Source organism: Perca fluviatilis, chromosome 8 (assembly GCF_010015445.1).
Source record: "Perca fluviatilis chromosome 8, GENO_Pfluv_1.0, whole genome shotgun sequence".
Lineage (NCBI taxonomy): Eukaryota > Metazoa > Chordata > Actinopteri > Perciformes > Percidae > Perca > Perca fluviatilis.
In genome coordinates, this window is record NC_053119.1 from 36,642,011 (window position 1) to 36,654,699 (window position 12,689).

Here is a 12,689-nt window from a genome sequence, read left to right on the forward strand (position 1 = left end):
AACTTGTGTTTTGTGTTTCAATGTCTTCAGTTTGTAGCAATTAACGTTATTCAGTAAAGAATAGGTGAGAAGAGAACAAAATGTAATAAAAAAAAAACATTATTCTATGCAGACTATAAAATAATGTGTCACTGTTAACACTTCTGTGTGCCTACATTGGGACATTAATTCAACACATCACATGATATCTAAATGTGTTGAAACCATAGAAATAACATACAGTAGCCTAGCCTATGTGTGCTGCATATTTATAGAGGTAAAACAATCCTAAAAAATAAAAAAAATATATAAAATATATATACTGATCATGTTATTTCTGTTATGGGCAGCCACCACAGGTCTTTAAGCTCAGCTTTCAGTATCATAATTTTTTGCTGGACTGGGGGAAGGCCAACACGAAAGTCTGTCTCTGAGCGATTGCACCTGTGTGCCTGGTATTGAGCGGTATGTATGTAGCATTGGGTTCAGACAGGAGGCGGAAGCACTGTGTGACAGACAGCTCTACGTGTGATTAGAAAAACACAGAGAAGCTAGCCTAGAAATCTAGACACACCCTAGCGGCAGCAAATTTAATTTGCAGCCAGGGTGGTCTAGGCACTCTCCGTTGGCTTGCTAGCTGGAAAAACCAAACTCTGGTCAGGCCAATCACATCGTGTATAGAGTCGGTGGGCGGGCTTATGGCTGATGGGAACAGCGGTCTTCTGGAAGACTTGGAGTTAAGCTGTTCTTTGAGAAAAGAACAAAGAACGGCACTAAAAAAGGAAGATGTTAGGGGTTTTGCTGACCGGATACGGCAAAAGTTTAATCTATCAACTAGCTTTGCTACCTTCTTCATTGCTCTGCCTGGTTGTAGCGCTATCCTATTGCGTGCAGAGGGAATTTGAAGGCCATGGGCGATTTTAGAAAAAAAATGTCTGTTAGTGACAGAGGACAAACAATTACCATTAACAGAAATATAGTGTTGGCCAATCGGAGGTGGTTGGGCCAGACTCCCGCCTTTGGCTGAGTCTCTATCTGATCTGTCAGAGGGAGAGCAGGAGTGAGGTTGTGAAGTTTAACGTTGGTAGTCCCCAGAGAAGAAGTTGGCAATTCCATAGCGCAGATTAGAACCCAAATTGAAACGTAAGCAACTAAAATTGCTGAATGTTAGAACATTGTCTGAAATTGGTCGTTATTGCTGTGACTTATAAAGTGTCAGGTAAAGTTACATCATTGTAACTAAACATAGTGTCAAAAAACGGCAGCTGACGTTGTTGTTCAGTAGCTAGCTCAGACATTTTCAGATAATGAAATTACTGATTAAGCAACACTTTTGCGAGGAACTGTATCCGTGTCACATACTCATTAGGGGATGAGCCCCCCTAAAGGTCTGATCCTAGAATCGCCCCTGCTAGGTGCGTATTTTTAGCGGAGCAGAGAGCCGCTTCTGAAACACTGGTGAGATCACAAGCATTGTCTAGAGTGGCCGGCTGCGATCAGCTGAGCTCGGTGGACTCCAATAGCTCTAATTTAAGCAGAAATAAGATATGCTACACATTTTAATATTTGTTATTTAGATATACATGCCATGACATGATTCAATAATAATTTAAAGGGCCCTATCTATGGAAGCTGTGTTATTTAAGCTGTATTAGACTACATTTTTTTTTTGTGCTTATGTGGACGTGTTGTGGTGTCTGCCTGTCGTTTCTTGACGTTAGCAGACTCCATTTTTAAGCTAGCCTTAGCTAAGGTTGTACACTGTTGGCGCGGTAGGGGAGCTGAAGAGAGGCAAGGCACTTGGGAGCGCGCATAAACGTCACATCCTTTGGATTTTCCCGGCAAAACTGTCCCGAGTCCTTTGCAGGAAAGTTGGGGGAGGTCTCAGTTTTTAAGTTATGTTAAAATCCGTTCACACATTGGGAAAGTGATTAATACATGTAAATTGCTTTACATTGTAAACTGTCCAAATACAGTCAAACATTTCCAACGGGTGCAAACAAGAGTGGATGAGCCTACGCAAATAGACTCTAATTAGTCAAGTCTTATCACTTTGGAAAATGGCTGTCTGTGTTGTTAAATGTTGACTTCCAAAATAGCTGGACGTGTGCATTGTCAATTCTGTATTTGTGTAGGTTTCCCTAGAAATACTAGCATTTTTATCCTAATTGCAGTGGTCTTTTAATACAACCAACTGTCATTTAATGGACCAAGTTACATTGACCATACTGAAGAGTGGGCTCAATGTGGGGAACCTCACACTGACAGCCAGCCTGATACATGAATTGTCCAACTATTTTGTCACCTATCCTGTCCTGCAGAAAAGAAAGCCTTGCTGAGGAGACTGAGGAACACACCATTAAGGAACCAGGTAGAGATTAAGACAGAATCCCAACACCCACCACTGCACACGCTGTTGTTGCAAAAAAAAAATTATTTCTTTTGAATTGATAGTATTAGATCCTCGAAAAAAAAGTTGTAGATATGATTGTGGATGGAAAGAGTCAGAAAATTAAAGTAGATAGCGTGCTATTAGAACAAGTACAAGCTTTCTATAATATTTTTAAATTTAGTTAACCCCTACATCTCATACATCATAATATATTTGTATAATCACTGCATCATCAACATCAGGTAGATGTACATTTGATACATTTGTTTTTTATTTTAATATTTCAATATCATCAAATCTGTCATAAAAAAATAATCTAGAACCAAAGGAGGAAGCAGAGCCACAGCGGACCTCCCCCTCTCCACCTCCAAGTCCTGAACCAGTTAAGATCTCTGAGTCAGAGCCAGAGCCAGAACCAGAACCAGAACCAGAACCAGAACCAGAGCCAGAGCCAGAGCCAGAGACCAAGACCCAGAAAGCCAAATCAGAAGCTGAGCCTGTTACCCAGCAGCCGCAGAAAGCAGAGGAAGGCGGTCAAAGCACCAACACTGTCAAAGCTGGTGAAAAAGTAATGTCCACGGGATGAACATGCACAGTTATGAATGTTTCACCTCATGACCCATGTGACTGTAAAACAAATGACAATGTCATTTTTTTTCTCCCTACCTGCTTATTTCTTTGGTTCCTTTCCTTCCCTGTCCTGTCCTTTCATGTTTTACTTTAAAAACAACCTTAAATGTAGAAAAACTCAAAATCTGAATATTTTTGCATTATAGATAAATTCTTGTCGGAAATCAGACATGCTTTCTGCTAAAGAATTTCTTTTCCGCTTTCTTCCTTCTTTCCTTTTGCCCGTCAACATTTTTGTTTTACCTACACATTATCTTATCTTATCACTATCCTCATATGTTTAGTCCAAAGGACCTAAAGGACAAATACATTATTTTAATTATTTAGCCTCAGGCTCATTAAAATGTTAATGTTTGTTTGTGGGGACCTATCATAGACAGACATGTGAATTTTTTTTTTTTAACCAATCCACATATGTCAAGTCTGATCTGAACTGATGCTCACCACTCCCCTTCCATTCATTCATATGCTTTGTGTTTTTCTTAGGAGGAGGAAGCTACTGGGGACGGCCGCGGTGGTATGTACCATTATTCTATTTTGTTACTGTATGTTCGTTTTCTTGTTCGATATGTGACTGTGGTTGGAGCTGTTATAGTACTGCTCTAGCTAATTAGCAGTTTCATTCCTGTATGCCTGACTGGCCAGTTGTGTTGTGTTGAACTCACAAGCTGCTTAACTGACTGTTGTCTTACATGCTTGTCTACAACCAGACAACTCCGACTATGTTTGATTTCATTACTGTCAGTGAACATGTCGCCTGCATGACTGTAGGCCATGATCATTATCTATGTTCTAGTCTAGAAGAAGTTTGACATTGTCATTCAGACTGACTACGTTGCTGTTTGACTGTCTACTGAACCCATCTCCCAACATGCTTATATCCTGCCTGACTGTATATCTGCCTATCCACCTGTCTCCTCTATAGCTCCAACCAGCTGTGATGCATTTAAAAGCTGCCTGATGCGCATTCCTCACACCTCCGAGTGCCTCGGCAACATCAACGCGTTCTTCAAAGAGAACGGCATCTCCGCTCCCAAAATCCCCCGCTCCATGCCTACGCTACCCACCCAGCTCTCTGACGTTACCAAGTACTTGCCCTCCCTGCCCCCCGAATTGCGCCAAGAGTTCTCTCAGATCCGACTCACGCGGGTCCCCCGAAATATCGCTCAGACTCTGACTGAGCTTCTGCCCAAAAGCTCCGAGGGTTCAGACGGTCCCAGTCTGTCTGGTCTCTCCCAGAGCTTTTCAAGCATCCCCCAGAAGCTCTACCAGTTTCCCAGCCAAACGCAGCAGTACTTCCTCAACGTCCGGAACCGCCTCAACAGCCTTATGCCTCAAGATGCCTAAGAAACAACAACAACAACAACAACAACAACAACAACAACAGCAACAACAGCAAAAACAAAAGCAAGACAAGAATCAGCAAGATGTTGAACTGAACCGGCTCGTCCGACATTCCCCTCTCCCTCCCCCTCACCACCCTCAGCTCCGGTCCCGCTCCCCGTCTCCATCCTCCCCCAATGGTAGCGCCCTCGAACTGCCCAACGTGCCATCCTACCCACGCCTGCCGCCAATTGTCAGCCCCCTATCAAAACAGCTCAACTCACTGTCCCACCAGCTGTCAGGTCTCTCCAACCCGGCATTTTTCATTGAAGATGACTCAGACATTTCCACAATAAGGCCCCCAGGTGAATCTGCAGCAGTGGAAAGTTAACTGTGTTCAATCACATGAGATTCCTTGCAGTACCTGAACTCAGTCGTAATGAGTAAACAGTTGCCTCGTAATATGTGACATCAGGATAAACTATAGATGTAAAATTGAAAGAAACAGCTGATCAAAACTTTATTTAAAAACAATCATGGACAAAAAATTGCAAGCAGTAAATGATCAACTGAGTTCAGATGTCATGGCAAATGCACTGACAGTGTGTTCAGGATAATGAGCACTCTGTCAGGAACAAAACTGTTGTGGTGGTGGAGTTTTGTATGTTTATGTGTTGACTCGTTCTGTCATTTAAAAAAATTAATAATTTAAATCAGCCAGGCCCAGGTCACTTCTCAGATAAGCTCAGGCAGGTTGGGAATAAAGCAACACAATTGATTAGTTTGCTTCAAAGAAAGAGGGCTTAAAAAAAAGAGATAAACATGCAACATCCTCAAACTATTCTATAATTTTGCCTCGGAAAAACATGATTCAGGAACTCAGGAGAAGAAAAGTTCTGAATGTATACTATAGGTGCCGTCCATTTCCATATACAGTAGCTGTGATAAAGTCTGTAACAAATGAAGATTTGATTTTTGATTAGCCAGGCTTGCCAGATGAGTAAACTAGACCTGCCAGCAATCAGGGCACACTGCCTCTGCTTGTAATTGTGACCTGCTTTGCCCCTGGCAATGTTGTATGGCAGTCCTATTTGTCCCAAATACACATTCACTTTATTTGTGATGCTTTTTATTTATTAACAAAAAATAATTTTTTTGTCTTTCAACATCTCCAGAGAGCTCTGGCCTCAGCCTTCGTCCGGCTGTCAATGTAGAAGATGTCGACTCAGATCATGAGAAGGGAGGGACAGGAGGAGCAAGAGGAGGAGGAGGAAGAGGAGGAAGAGCGGAGGAACAGAGCAATATCCCCCAAATTCTCACCACCCAGGACCCCAAACTTACCACTCTCACTGTCCCTGTGACCCCGTCCGTGGCTCGTCAAAGGTGAGAAATACTACCGTTAGTAGTTTATGTTGTCTGCTATTAGGACAACAACAAATCACATCTAATGTTTTACCAAGAGATTTATGATGTGTAATACGCATGTAAACGCCAGTTGTGGATCATTTATGGCTTACTGTAAAAGATGTTAAGAGGCTGAGTGTATATATGGAACACTCCAGTTTATCAGGGTGTGGATTACAATATTTGGAATCTTTTTTTTTCTCTCCCCTCATGCTTCTTATCTACAGTAAAGGAGATAAAGAGTAAGAAAACTGCATGGATTGTTTGAGTTGTAGTGCAATTTGTAATTTCATTATTCTTTTTCTCCATATGAAACAACACATATGCATAGCTTTTATTCATACAAAAAACCCAAAGTAACATCCCTAGGATATGTTTTGGGTTATGTTCTCTGTTGGCAAGTGGAGTGTTTTTATCAAAAAATCTGATCAAATTAAATAGTGTTAGCTGGCAAAAAAAAAAAAAAAAACATAAAAATTTAGAAGATTTTAGATTAACAAATACTTGCTCATAAAATCCAAATAGTTTCAGTGATTATATTTTATCGCCATTGATGGTTTTAATGAATCATGAAATGTATCATTTTGGATTAAAACTCTTCACGTTCCCCTCTGTTTAGTGCTGTTTGACATGGATCTACTGCCCTCTAATGTCTGCTAATGTCTGTCTGCTGTATGTCCGTGTTCTGCAGAAACCATGTTACCTGTTGCTTAGGAAAATCTGAAATTTCTTTCAATTTGGTCCCAAGGTTAAGAAATCTTTTCTGCACATAAACGACAGGAAGAGCCACATAGTGTTTATGCAGAACACAGTTTGTCATGTGAATCATTGTGGAAACAAAGTGCTTTGTGTGTCTTGTTTTGTGTTGTTGTGATGTTCTGTTTGCTTTTGCATGGCTTTCACAGATTCTTGCGCTTTTGACTCCTGTGTGAATTATGTCATATCGAAGCAAAAGTCAATAAACGTATGCATCACAATCTTCCACTTGCTCATCACTGTGTCACCTACCTGCATAGTACTGTAGGTGTATGTCCTCACTGTTTCTTATATTAATATAATGCTTTTCCTGGCGCATACACACACACCACACACAAACCCTCTCTCTTTCTCTCTCTCTCTCTCTCTCTCTCTCTCTCTCTCTCTCTCTCTCTTTCCTCACTCCTCTCTCTTGAACACACACACCACTCGCTTCAAACCCTGCTCTGACCATCCATGACAGTAGTGGAAGGAATCGGAGGACTATCTGGACAAACATGTAAGATATCAACCCTTGTTAAATACTGTGTCGACTCATCTAGCATCCAATCTATCTCTTTATTAACACATCGTGCTGCCCGGTCAATATTTTATCCATCACCATTCATCAATCCATGGCATTTTCCCATTTGAATTGACCAGTCTTTGATTGTTCCTCAGTAAACCATTATTTTCAGTGATCATTAAGTTGCATTCCTCACAATCATAAATACAGAGTGATCATGAAAGGAAAAACTCAAAAAGCAGTGTATATGTAAATGATTTGATTCTGTCTTTTGATTTACAAATGCTGCTTAACATGATGTACAGTAAAGCCACATCACAGTGGAGTTTAGTTTGAGAAAAAGAAACAATAATCTAACCAGGCAGTCCCAACGTTGAACCAATGATGTTGCCGTCTACTTAAACAGTAGGACCTTTCGCTCTCAAAGTGAAGAAGATGATGATGATGATGAAGGAAGCATCCCTGTCAGAGCCTGGCCCAGCCAGTCCAGCCTGCACAGCTCAGATGACAAGTGAGCACACACACACAGGCACACGTGCACGCACACACACACACACACACACACACAAACACACACACGTGCACGCACACACACACACACACACAAAAATAATTAATAAAAAGATAAAGAAAGTGTGAGTACTTACTGTAATTTTGAGTTTTCATTTAATCCTTGTGTTTTTTTTTTTACATTTTTGATGCTTTTTTTTCACGTTTTGCTTATTTCAACGTTATTGGCACTATTGTTTTTCCCATTACCAACAGTATCTTCACCACTAGAACCAACTAATTTACACTAGGTTTACACTTATTTTTTTTCAGAATTAATAGTCAATAAACCTCATGAAATTATACCAAATTTTTGTGTAAGAAAAAAGCAGAAATGATGAATGATTTGGATTGATGGTTAAAATCAGAGGAATGAAGGTAATGGATAATCACAGATATGTCAAACATTTAGTCAGGATAATGCTATAAAACTGAATACACCCACAATTCAATGAAAGTAGAGACTGATCCTTAATTTCACTTGTGAAGAACGATGTATGGAACCATCCATGTTAATTCGGGGCAATTCGGTTGAAAAAAATATAGATATAGAAACTTTGAAAACGCGTCGAATTTGACCCGAGGAAAACAGGAGGGTTAAGTGCTGACATGTAGTAATATATGGCCATTAACAATAATGAATATCTGCATCATCTAATCTGATGTTTTCCAAGACTGAAAGAACGTCCAGCATCTTCAGCCAGTCAGACCAGTACAGTGGTCAACGAGCGTCTCCAGGAGCTGGTCAGGATGTTCAAAGAAAGAACGGAGAAGGCGAAGGAGAAACTCGTTGACCTTGACAGCTCAGATGAAGACAGCATCGTCCCCTGTGAGTTAGAGTCTTTGTCCTTTTCTTTCTTCCACACACACATACACACACACACACACACACACACACACACATATATACACACACACTGAGCTGGTCTTTAGTGCTACAAGGGACATACAGCACAAAACTTTGTGTTTTGGTGAAATGGAAAGACTGTATAACTTGAGTGTGTCATAACAAATTGTTGCCACCAGGGGGCAACGGTTAGAATGCACTCCGTACATGTTCCTTTTGGTTGTTTATTAACAATAGAAAAGGAGGGTGTGTGGTTCTGCAAAAGAGATACATGAAAATAATTAGTACAGTCTATTATGCATATTTCAACAGGTTGTCATATGCCTTAAAGGTAGGTCTGTTAGACATTACTTGTAAAGTTGGCGTGAAGTTATGGAACGCATTACCAGAGGAATTAAAACATATTAGGAATGTCTTCAAATTTAAAAAAGGGTTCAAAGACATGACACTAGAAAAGTCAGAAAGAAAAGACATTGAGTAGTATTATTCTGTGAGAATGTTGATAATGGTGATGATCATCATTTTTATCATTATGGTTATCATCATTATTTAGGATATTATTCATTCATTCAAATAAAGTGTTATAATAGATGCCTGTAATACCAAGCAAATACAAAACCAGAAACAAACAATAACAGAGGCCATTTTTCTGAAATCTCTGTTCAAACATTGATTTGCAAATAAGTAAAATGCAACAATAAGGCATCACGCTGATCATCCAATCAGCTGAACATCTTCTACAGTATTTCTAAGCTACAGAATTCCTCTTTTTTGTAATTAAGGCTAATGATATAAATTAGCGAACACCAGATTCTCTACTTTATGCATCCATACAAATATTAGCATCTAACAAAGCAATGTTGCCTGCATTGTGCAAGGAACAACAAACTAATAATTGTCAAGGCACTTCAGGCTAAAAAGGCAACATCTCTATTAATATGCAGCAATTTGGATTTAAAGATAACAGTTTAAGTAACAAAATGTCTCTTTTTCTTTTTAAAACACTAACAAACTTAAGTAATAACCTTTCTTAATGTCAGAGCAAATGATGGATTATAAATGTCTTTTTTAAAAATACACTCAGGATAATCTTAAATGAAGAATATTTTGTCAAGCCTGTTTCCAGCTACATATTCTGTATAGTACACTAGTACACATTTAGTAAAGAAGAGGTGCAGATTTAAATCGAGCATTGATGCAGAACAAAATCAGCAATGTACCATTGAAAAAGGGAAGTGTGCACACAGAATTTTACAACCTCCTATTTATTGAAGCAGCCTAAGACCAGTAAAGTCTTTGTTAACCAAACATTTGTCTTGCTGGTTGAATGAATGGTTTGAATGGTTTGAATACATAATCTGGAGATTATGTTTGTACTACTTCTCTTTTTCCCCATTAGTTGTTCCCAAGTCAAGTAATTAGCTGTAGTGTACAAAGTGTCCATTTATAGGTGATGATCCTGAGCCGTTCTTTTTTGTTCCTGTAACTTCTCTGGAAGAAAACATGTTCTAAATTGTGTTTTTTGTATTGTGAGCCAGGAGATAACAGATATTTCTGCACATTAATTCATTTGTGGCGTATAAAAAAGAAACCCTTCAGAAGATGACCGCACAGGCAAACAGAAGCCTACATCCGGTGTTGGGAAGCATACTTTTAAAACGTATTCCGTTACAGAATACATGCCCAAAAATGTAATTTGTAACGTATTCCGTTACGTTACTCAATCTGAGTAACGTATTCTGAATACTTGGATTACTTCCATATTGAATTGCATTTTATAAGTGTAGGAATGCGGCCATCAAATCCTGCTTACTAAACAGGCCTATTCTGTTGTGTTCTTCTGTTCCAACTGGCTGAATGTGTACCTAAACAAGCAGATAGATTGTTGTATTTGTAGTCTACTACCACGAGCTAATTTTAGCTAACGTCAGCTAGCATGTCAAACGGGGCTAGTCAGTCTTTCAACGGCTCTGGGGCTAGTAAATCAGCACGTAGGAGAATGTAAAGTTGCACGTCAACTATAAAATAGCAAGGTGACCAGTAAATCTACAGCAGACTAATAAAAAATAAAAATACTTACTTTGCTTCTTCAGGTTGGAGGTGGAGTAATGTGGACGCTGAGGGGGTTGTATGTTGCGAGTTGTATGTTTTGTTCCTATATGGTAAACCTTATTCGGTAACACTCAGAGTTCATACGTTTTGAAAAAAACTGGAAAAGTTATGGAATTTGAAAAATGCAAATTTCAGGCCTGAAAAGGTTTTGGAAAAGGTCATGGAATTTTTTTTAACACAGCATAATAATACGTCATTAATAAATGTATTTTCACGTCGTCTTAACCTCAACATTCTATTCGGGGAGCGATATTATGAATCCCACTATGAACCACATGAATTGTCATTAATTTTATAGTTAAACCTCTGAGGGTAAACTTTAACACAGATTTGTATTCTTATTGTATAATGTCGACTGACATTTTCAGGAACGCATAGTCATGGAAATTTGCCAAAAAGTCATGGAAAAGTCATGAAAAAGTAATGGAAAAGTATTGGTTAAAATGCGTATGAACCCTGCACAGGTATGTATCTACATAAGAGTGAAATAACACTGTCATGAACACATGACACAGTCACGACACATGAACCCTAACCCTAACTTCTCATGACAAAAACCGAACGACACTTACTAAAAGAAGCGTTATGTCATAAACATTTATGACTTGTTTATAATGTTTATGACGTTCAGGACAGTGTCATGTCACTCTTATGTAGATCCCTTCAAGTAAAGTGTAACCCCCTTATTATTTCCATCCTATCTGAAATCTCTCTCAAAGACTTTTTGCCCCTTCCTCTCCCCCCCACCCCCCCTCCCGTCAGCTCCTCCCCAGGGTTTAGCTGCTCAGCCTGCTCCTGGAGCTCAGCCGGTGGACGAAGGAGAGAAGGAGGCCCGAGCAGGTCCATCAGGAGGAGGCGGAGGGGGAGCAGAGAGTGGGGCAGAGGAGGAGCAGTCTAGCCGCCGCAGCAAGGTGAAAACTCCTCGGTGGATACAAGCTTGTATGCACTACCGCTTCCCTGCCAGCATCGACCCTTTCACCAGTGAGAGCCCAGCCGAATACGCCACCCGCTGCAACCCGCAGCGCCGTACTGTACAGTAGAATCTCCTTTACTTAACTCAGAAATGAATGACAAAACACCCAGGGACTTATCTTGTGGCTCTTCATTTTTCTGCCCCACAGTTCTGATCAAACTAATAATAAAAAAAACACATAGATGTAGAACATAGATCAAATGTATTAAGCAGAAACACTCAAGAAATATTTATATTTTTTGCGACCAGAATGCAATGCTTAAGCATTGTGAGGTTTGGGTAAAGGTGAATCTACTGTACTGTCCTGTCTCAATAGAGCACCTGTCTCCTCGTCATCTGTCATTTACCCCTTTCCTCCTCCCTTTTTTTTTTCCACATTCATCAGAACTTTGTGTGCCAGTCCATTTTCTATCACCATTCTTTCTTTTTCTTTTTTTCAATTCTCCTATTGTCTAATTTCCCTCAATTTCTCCATCTCTCCCACACTCCCTTCATGCTCTCATCTTTGTCTCTCTCCTCAGACCTAATGTACGTGCTGTGGTTGTTTTTGGTTACTCTGGCGTGGAACTGGAATACATGGTTCATCCCGGTGCGCTGGGCCTTCCCTTACCAGACTCCAGACAATATTTACTACTGGCTGCTCACTGACTACCTGTGTGACCTCATTTACATCCTGGACATCACCATCTTCCAGCCGCGTCTGCAGTTTATTCGCGGAGGGGACGTAGTGGTGAGTGGGACGCTGGCAGCCATTAATGTAACTAAGCGCTTCCCCACTAATTATTATTTATTTATTTTTTTTACTTTATTGCCCATATTAAACATTGCAGGCAATTTTAGCAATACAATACCAACACAAACCCATACACACACACAAACACTCTCTCAAGGAGAGGTTTAAAGCCCCTGACACACCAACCCGACGGCTGACTGTCGGCAGAAAAGGCAGTCAGACTGATCAGCCGAGGTCCAAAAAGTGCCTTGGAACATACTAAAGCGACGCCATCTTGTGTGTACGTGACGCGCACGCACAGAACGTACACACAAGACGGCGTAATACAAAAAATGAAAACCGGAAATGACACCGCGTCACGTTGGGTCTGGCTTCTCCAGCCGATAGTAATGGCTGCTTGTTCGAAATACGATCTCGTATTTTACAAAAATAGTTCACTGAATTGTGTTTCTGAAAACATTTTAAGCGAGAAATAGGCCACACATT

At 40.2% G+C, this 12,689-nt stretch overlaps 1 protein-coding gene across 1 annotated transcript in view; it reads left to right on the forward strand.

The window, feature by feature from the left end:
• LOC120564181 (cyclic nucleotide-gated cation channel beta-1-like) overlaps positions 1–12,689 on the forward strand; it is a 36,909-nt gene that overhangs the window by 16,113 nt on the left and 8,107 nt on the right. The window contains exons 15-24 of the mRNA XM_039808965.1: positions 2,301–2,350; positions 2,692–2,939; positions 3,488–3,518; positions 5,500–5,707; positions 5,956–5,970; positions 6,948–6,983; positions 7,396–7,500; positions 8,213–8,367; positions 11,260–11,478; positions 11,992–12,200. Of these exons, the coding sequence (XP_039664899.1) occupies positions 2,301–2,350; positions 2,692–2,939; positions 3,488–3,518; positions 5,500–5,707; positions 5,956–5,970; positions 6,948–6,983; positions 7,396–7,500; positions 8,213–8,367; positions 11,260–11,478; positions 11,992–12,200 (1,276 nt within the window). The remainder of the gene's footprint in view (positions 1–2,300; positions 2,351–2,691; positions 2,940–3,487; positions 3,519–5,499; positions 5,708–5,955; positions 5,971–6,947; positions 6,984–7,395; positions 7,501–8,212; positions 8,368–11,259; positions 11,479–11,991; positions 12,201–12,689) is intronic.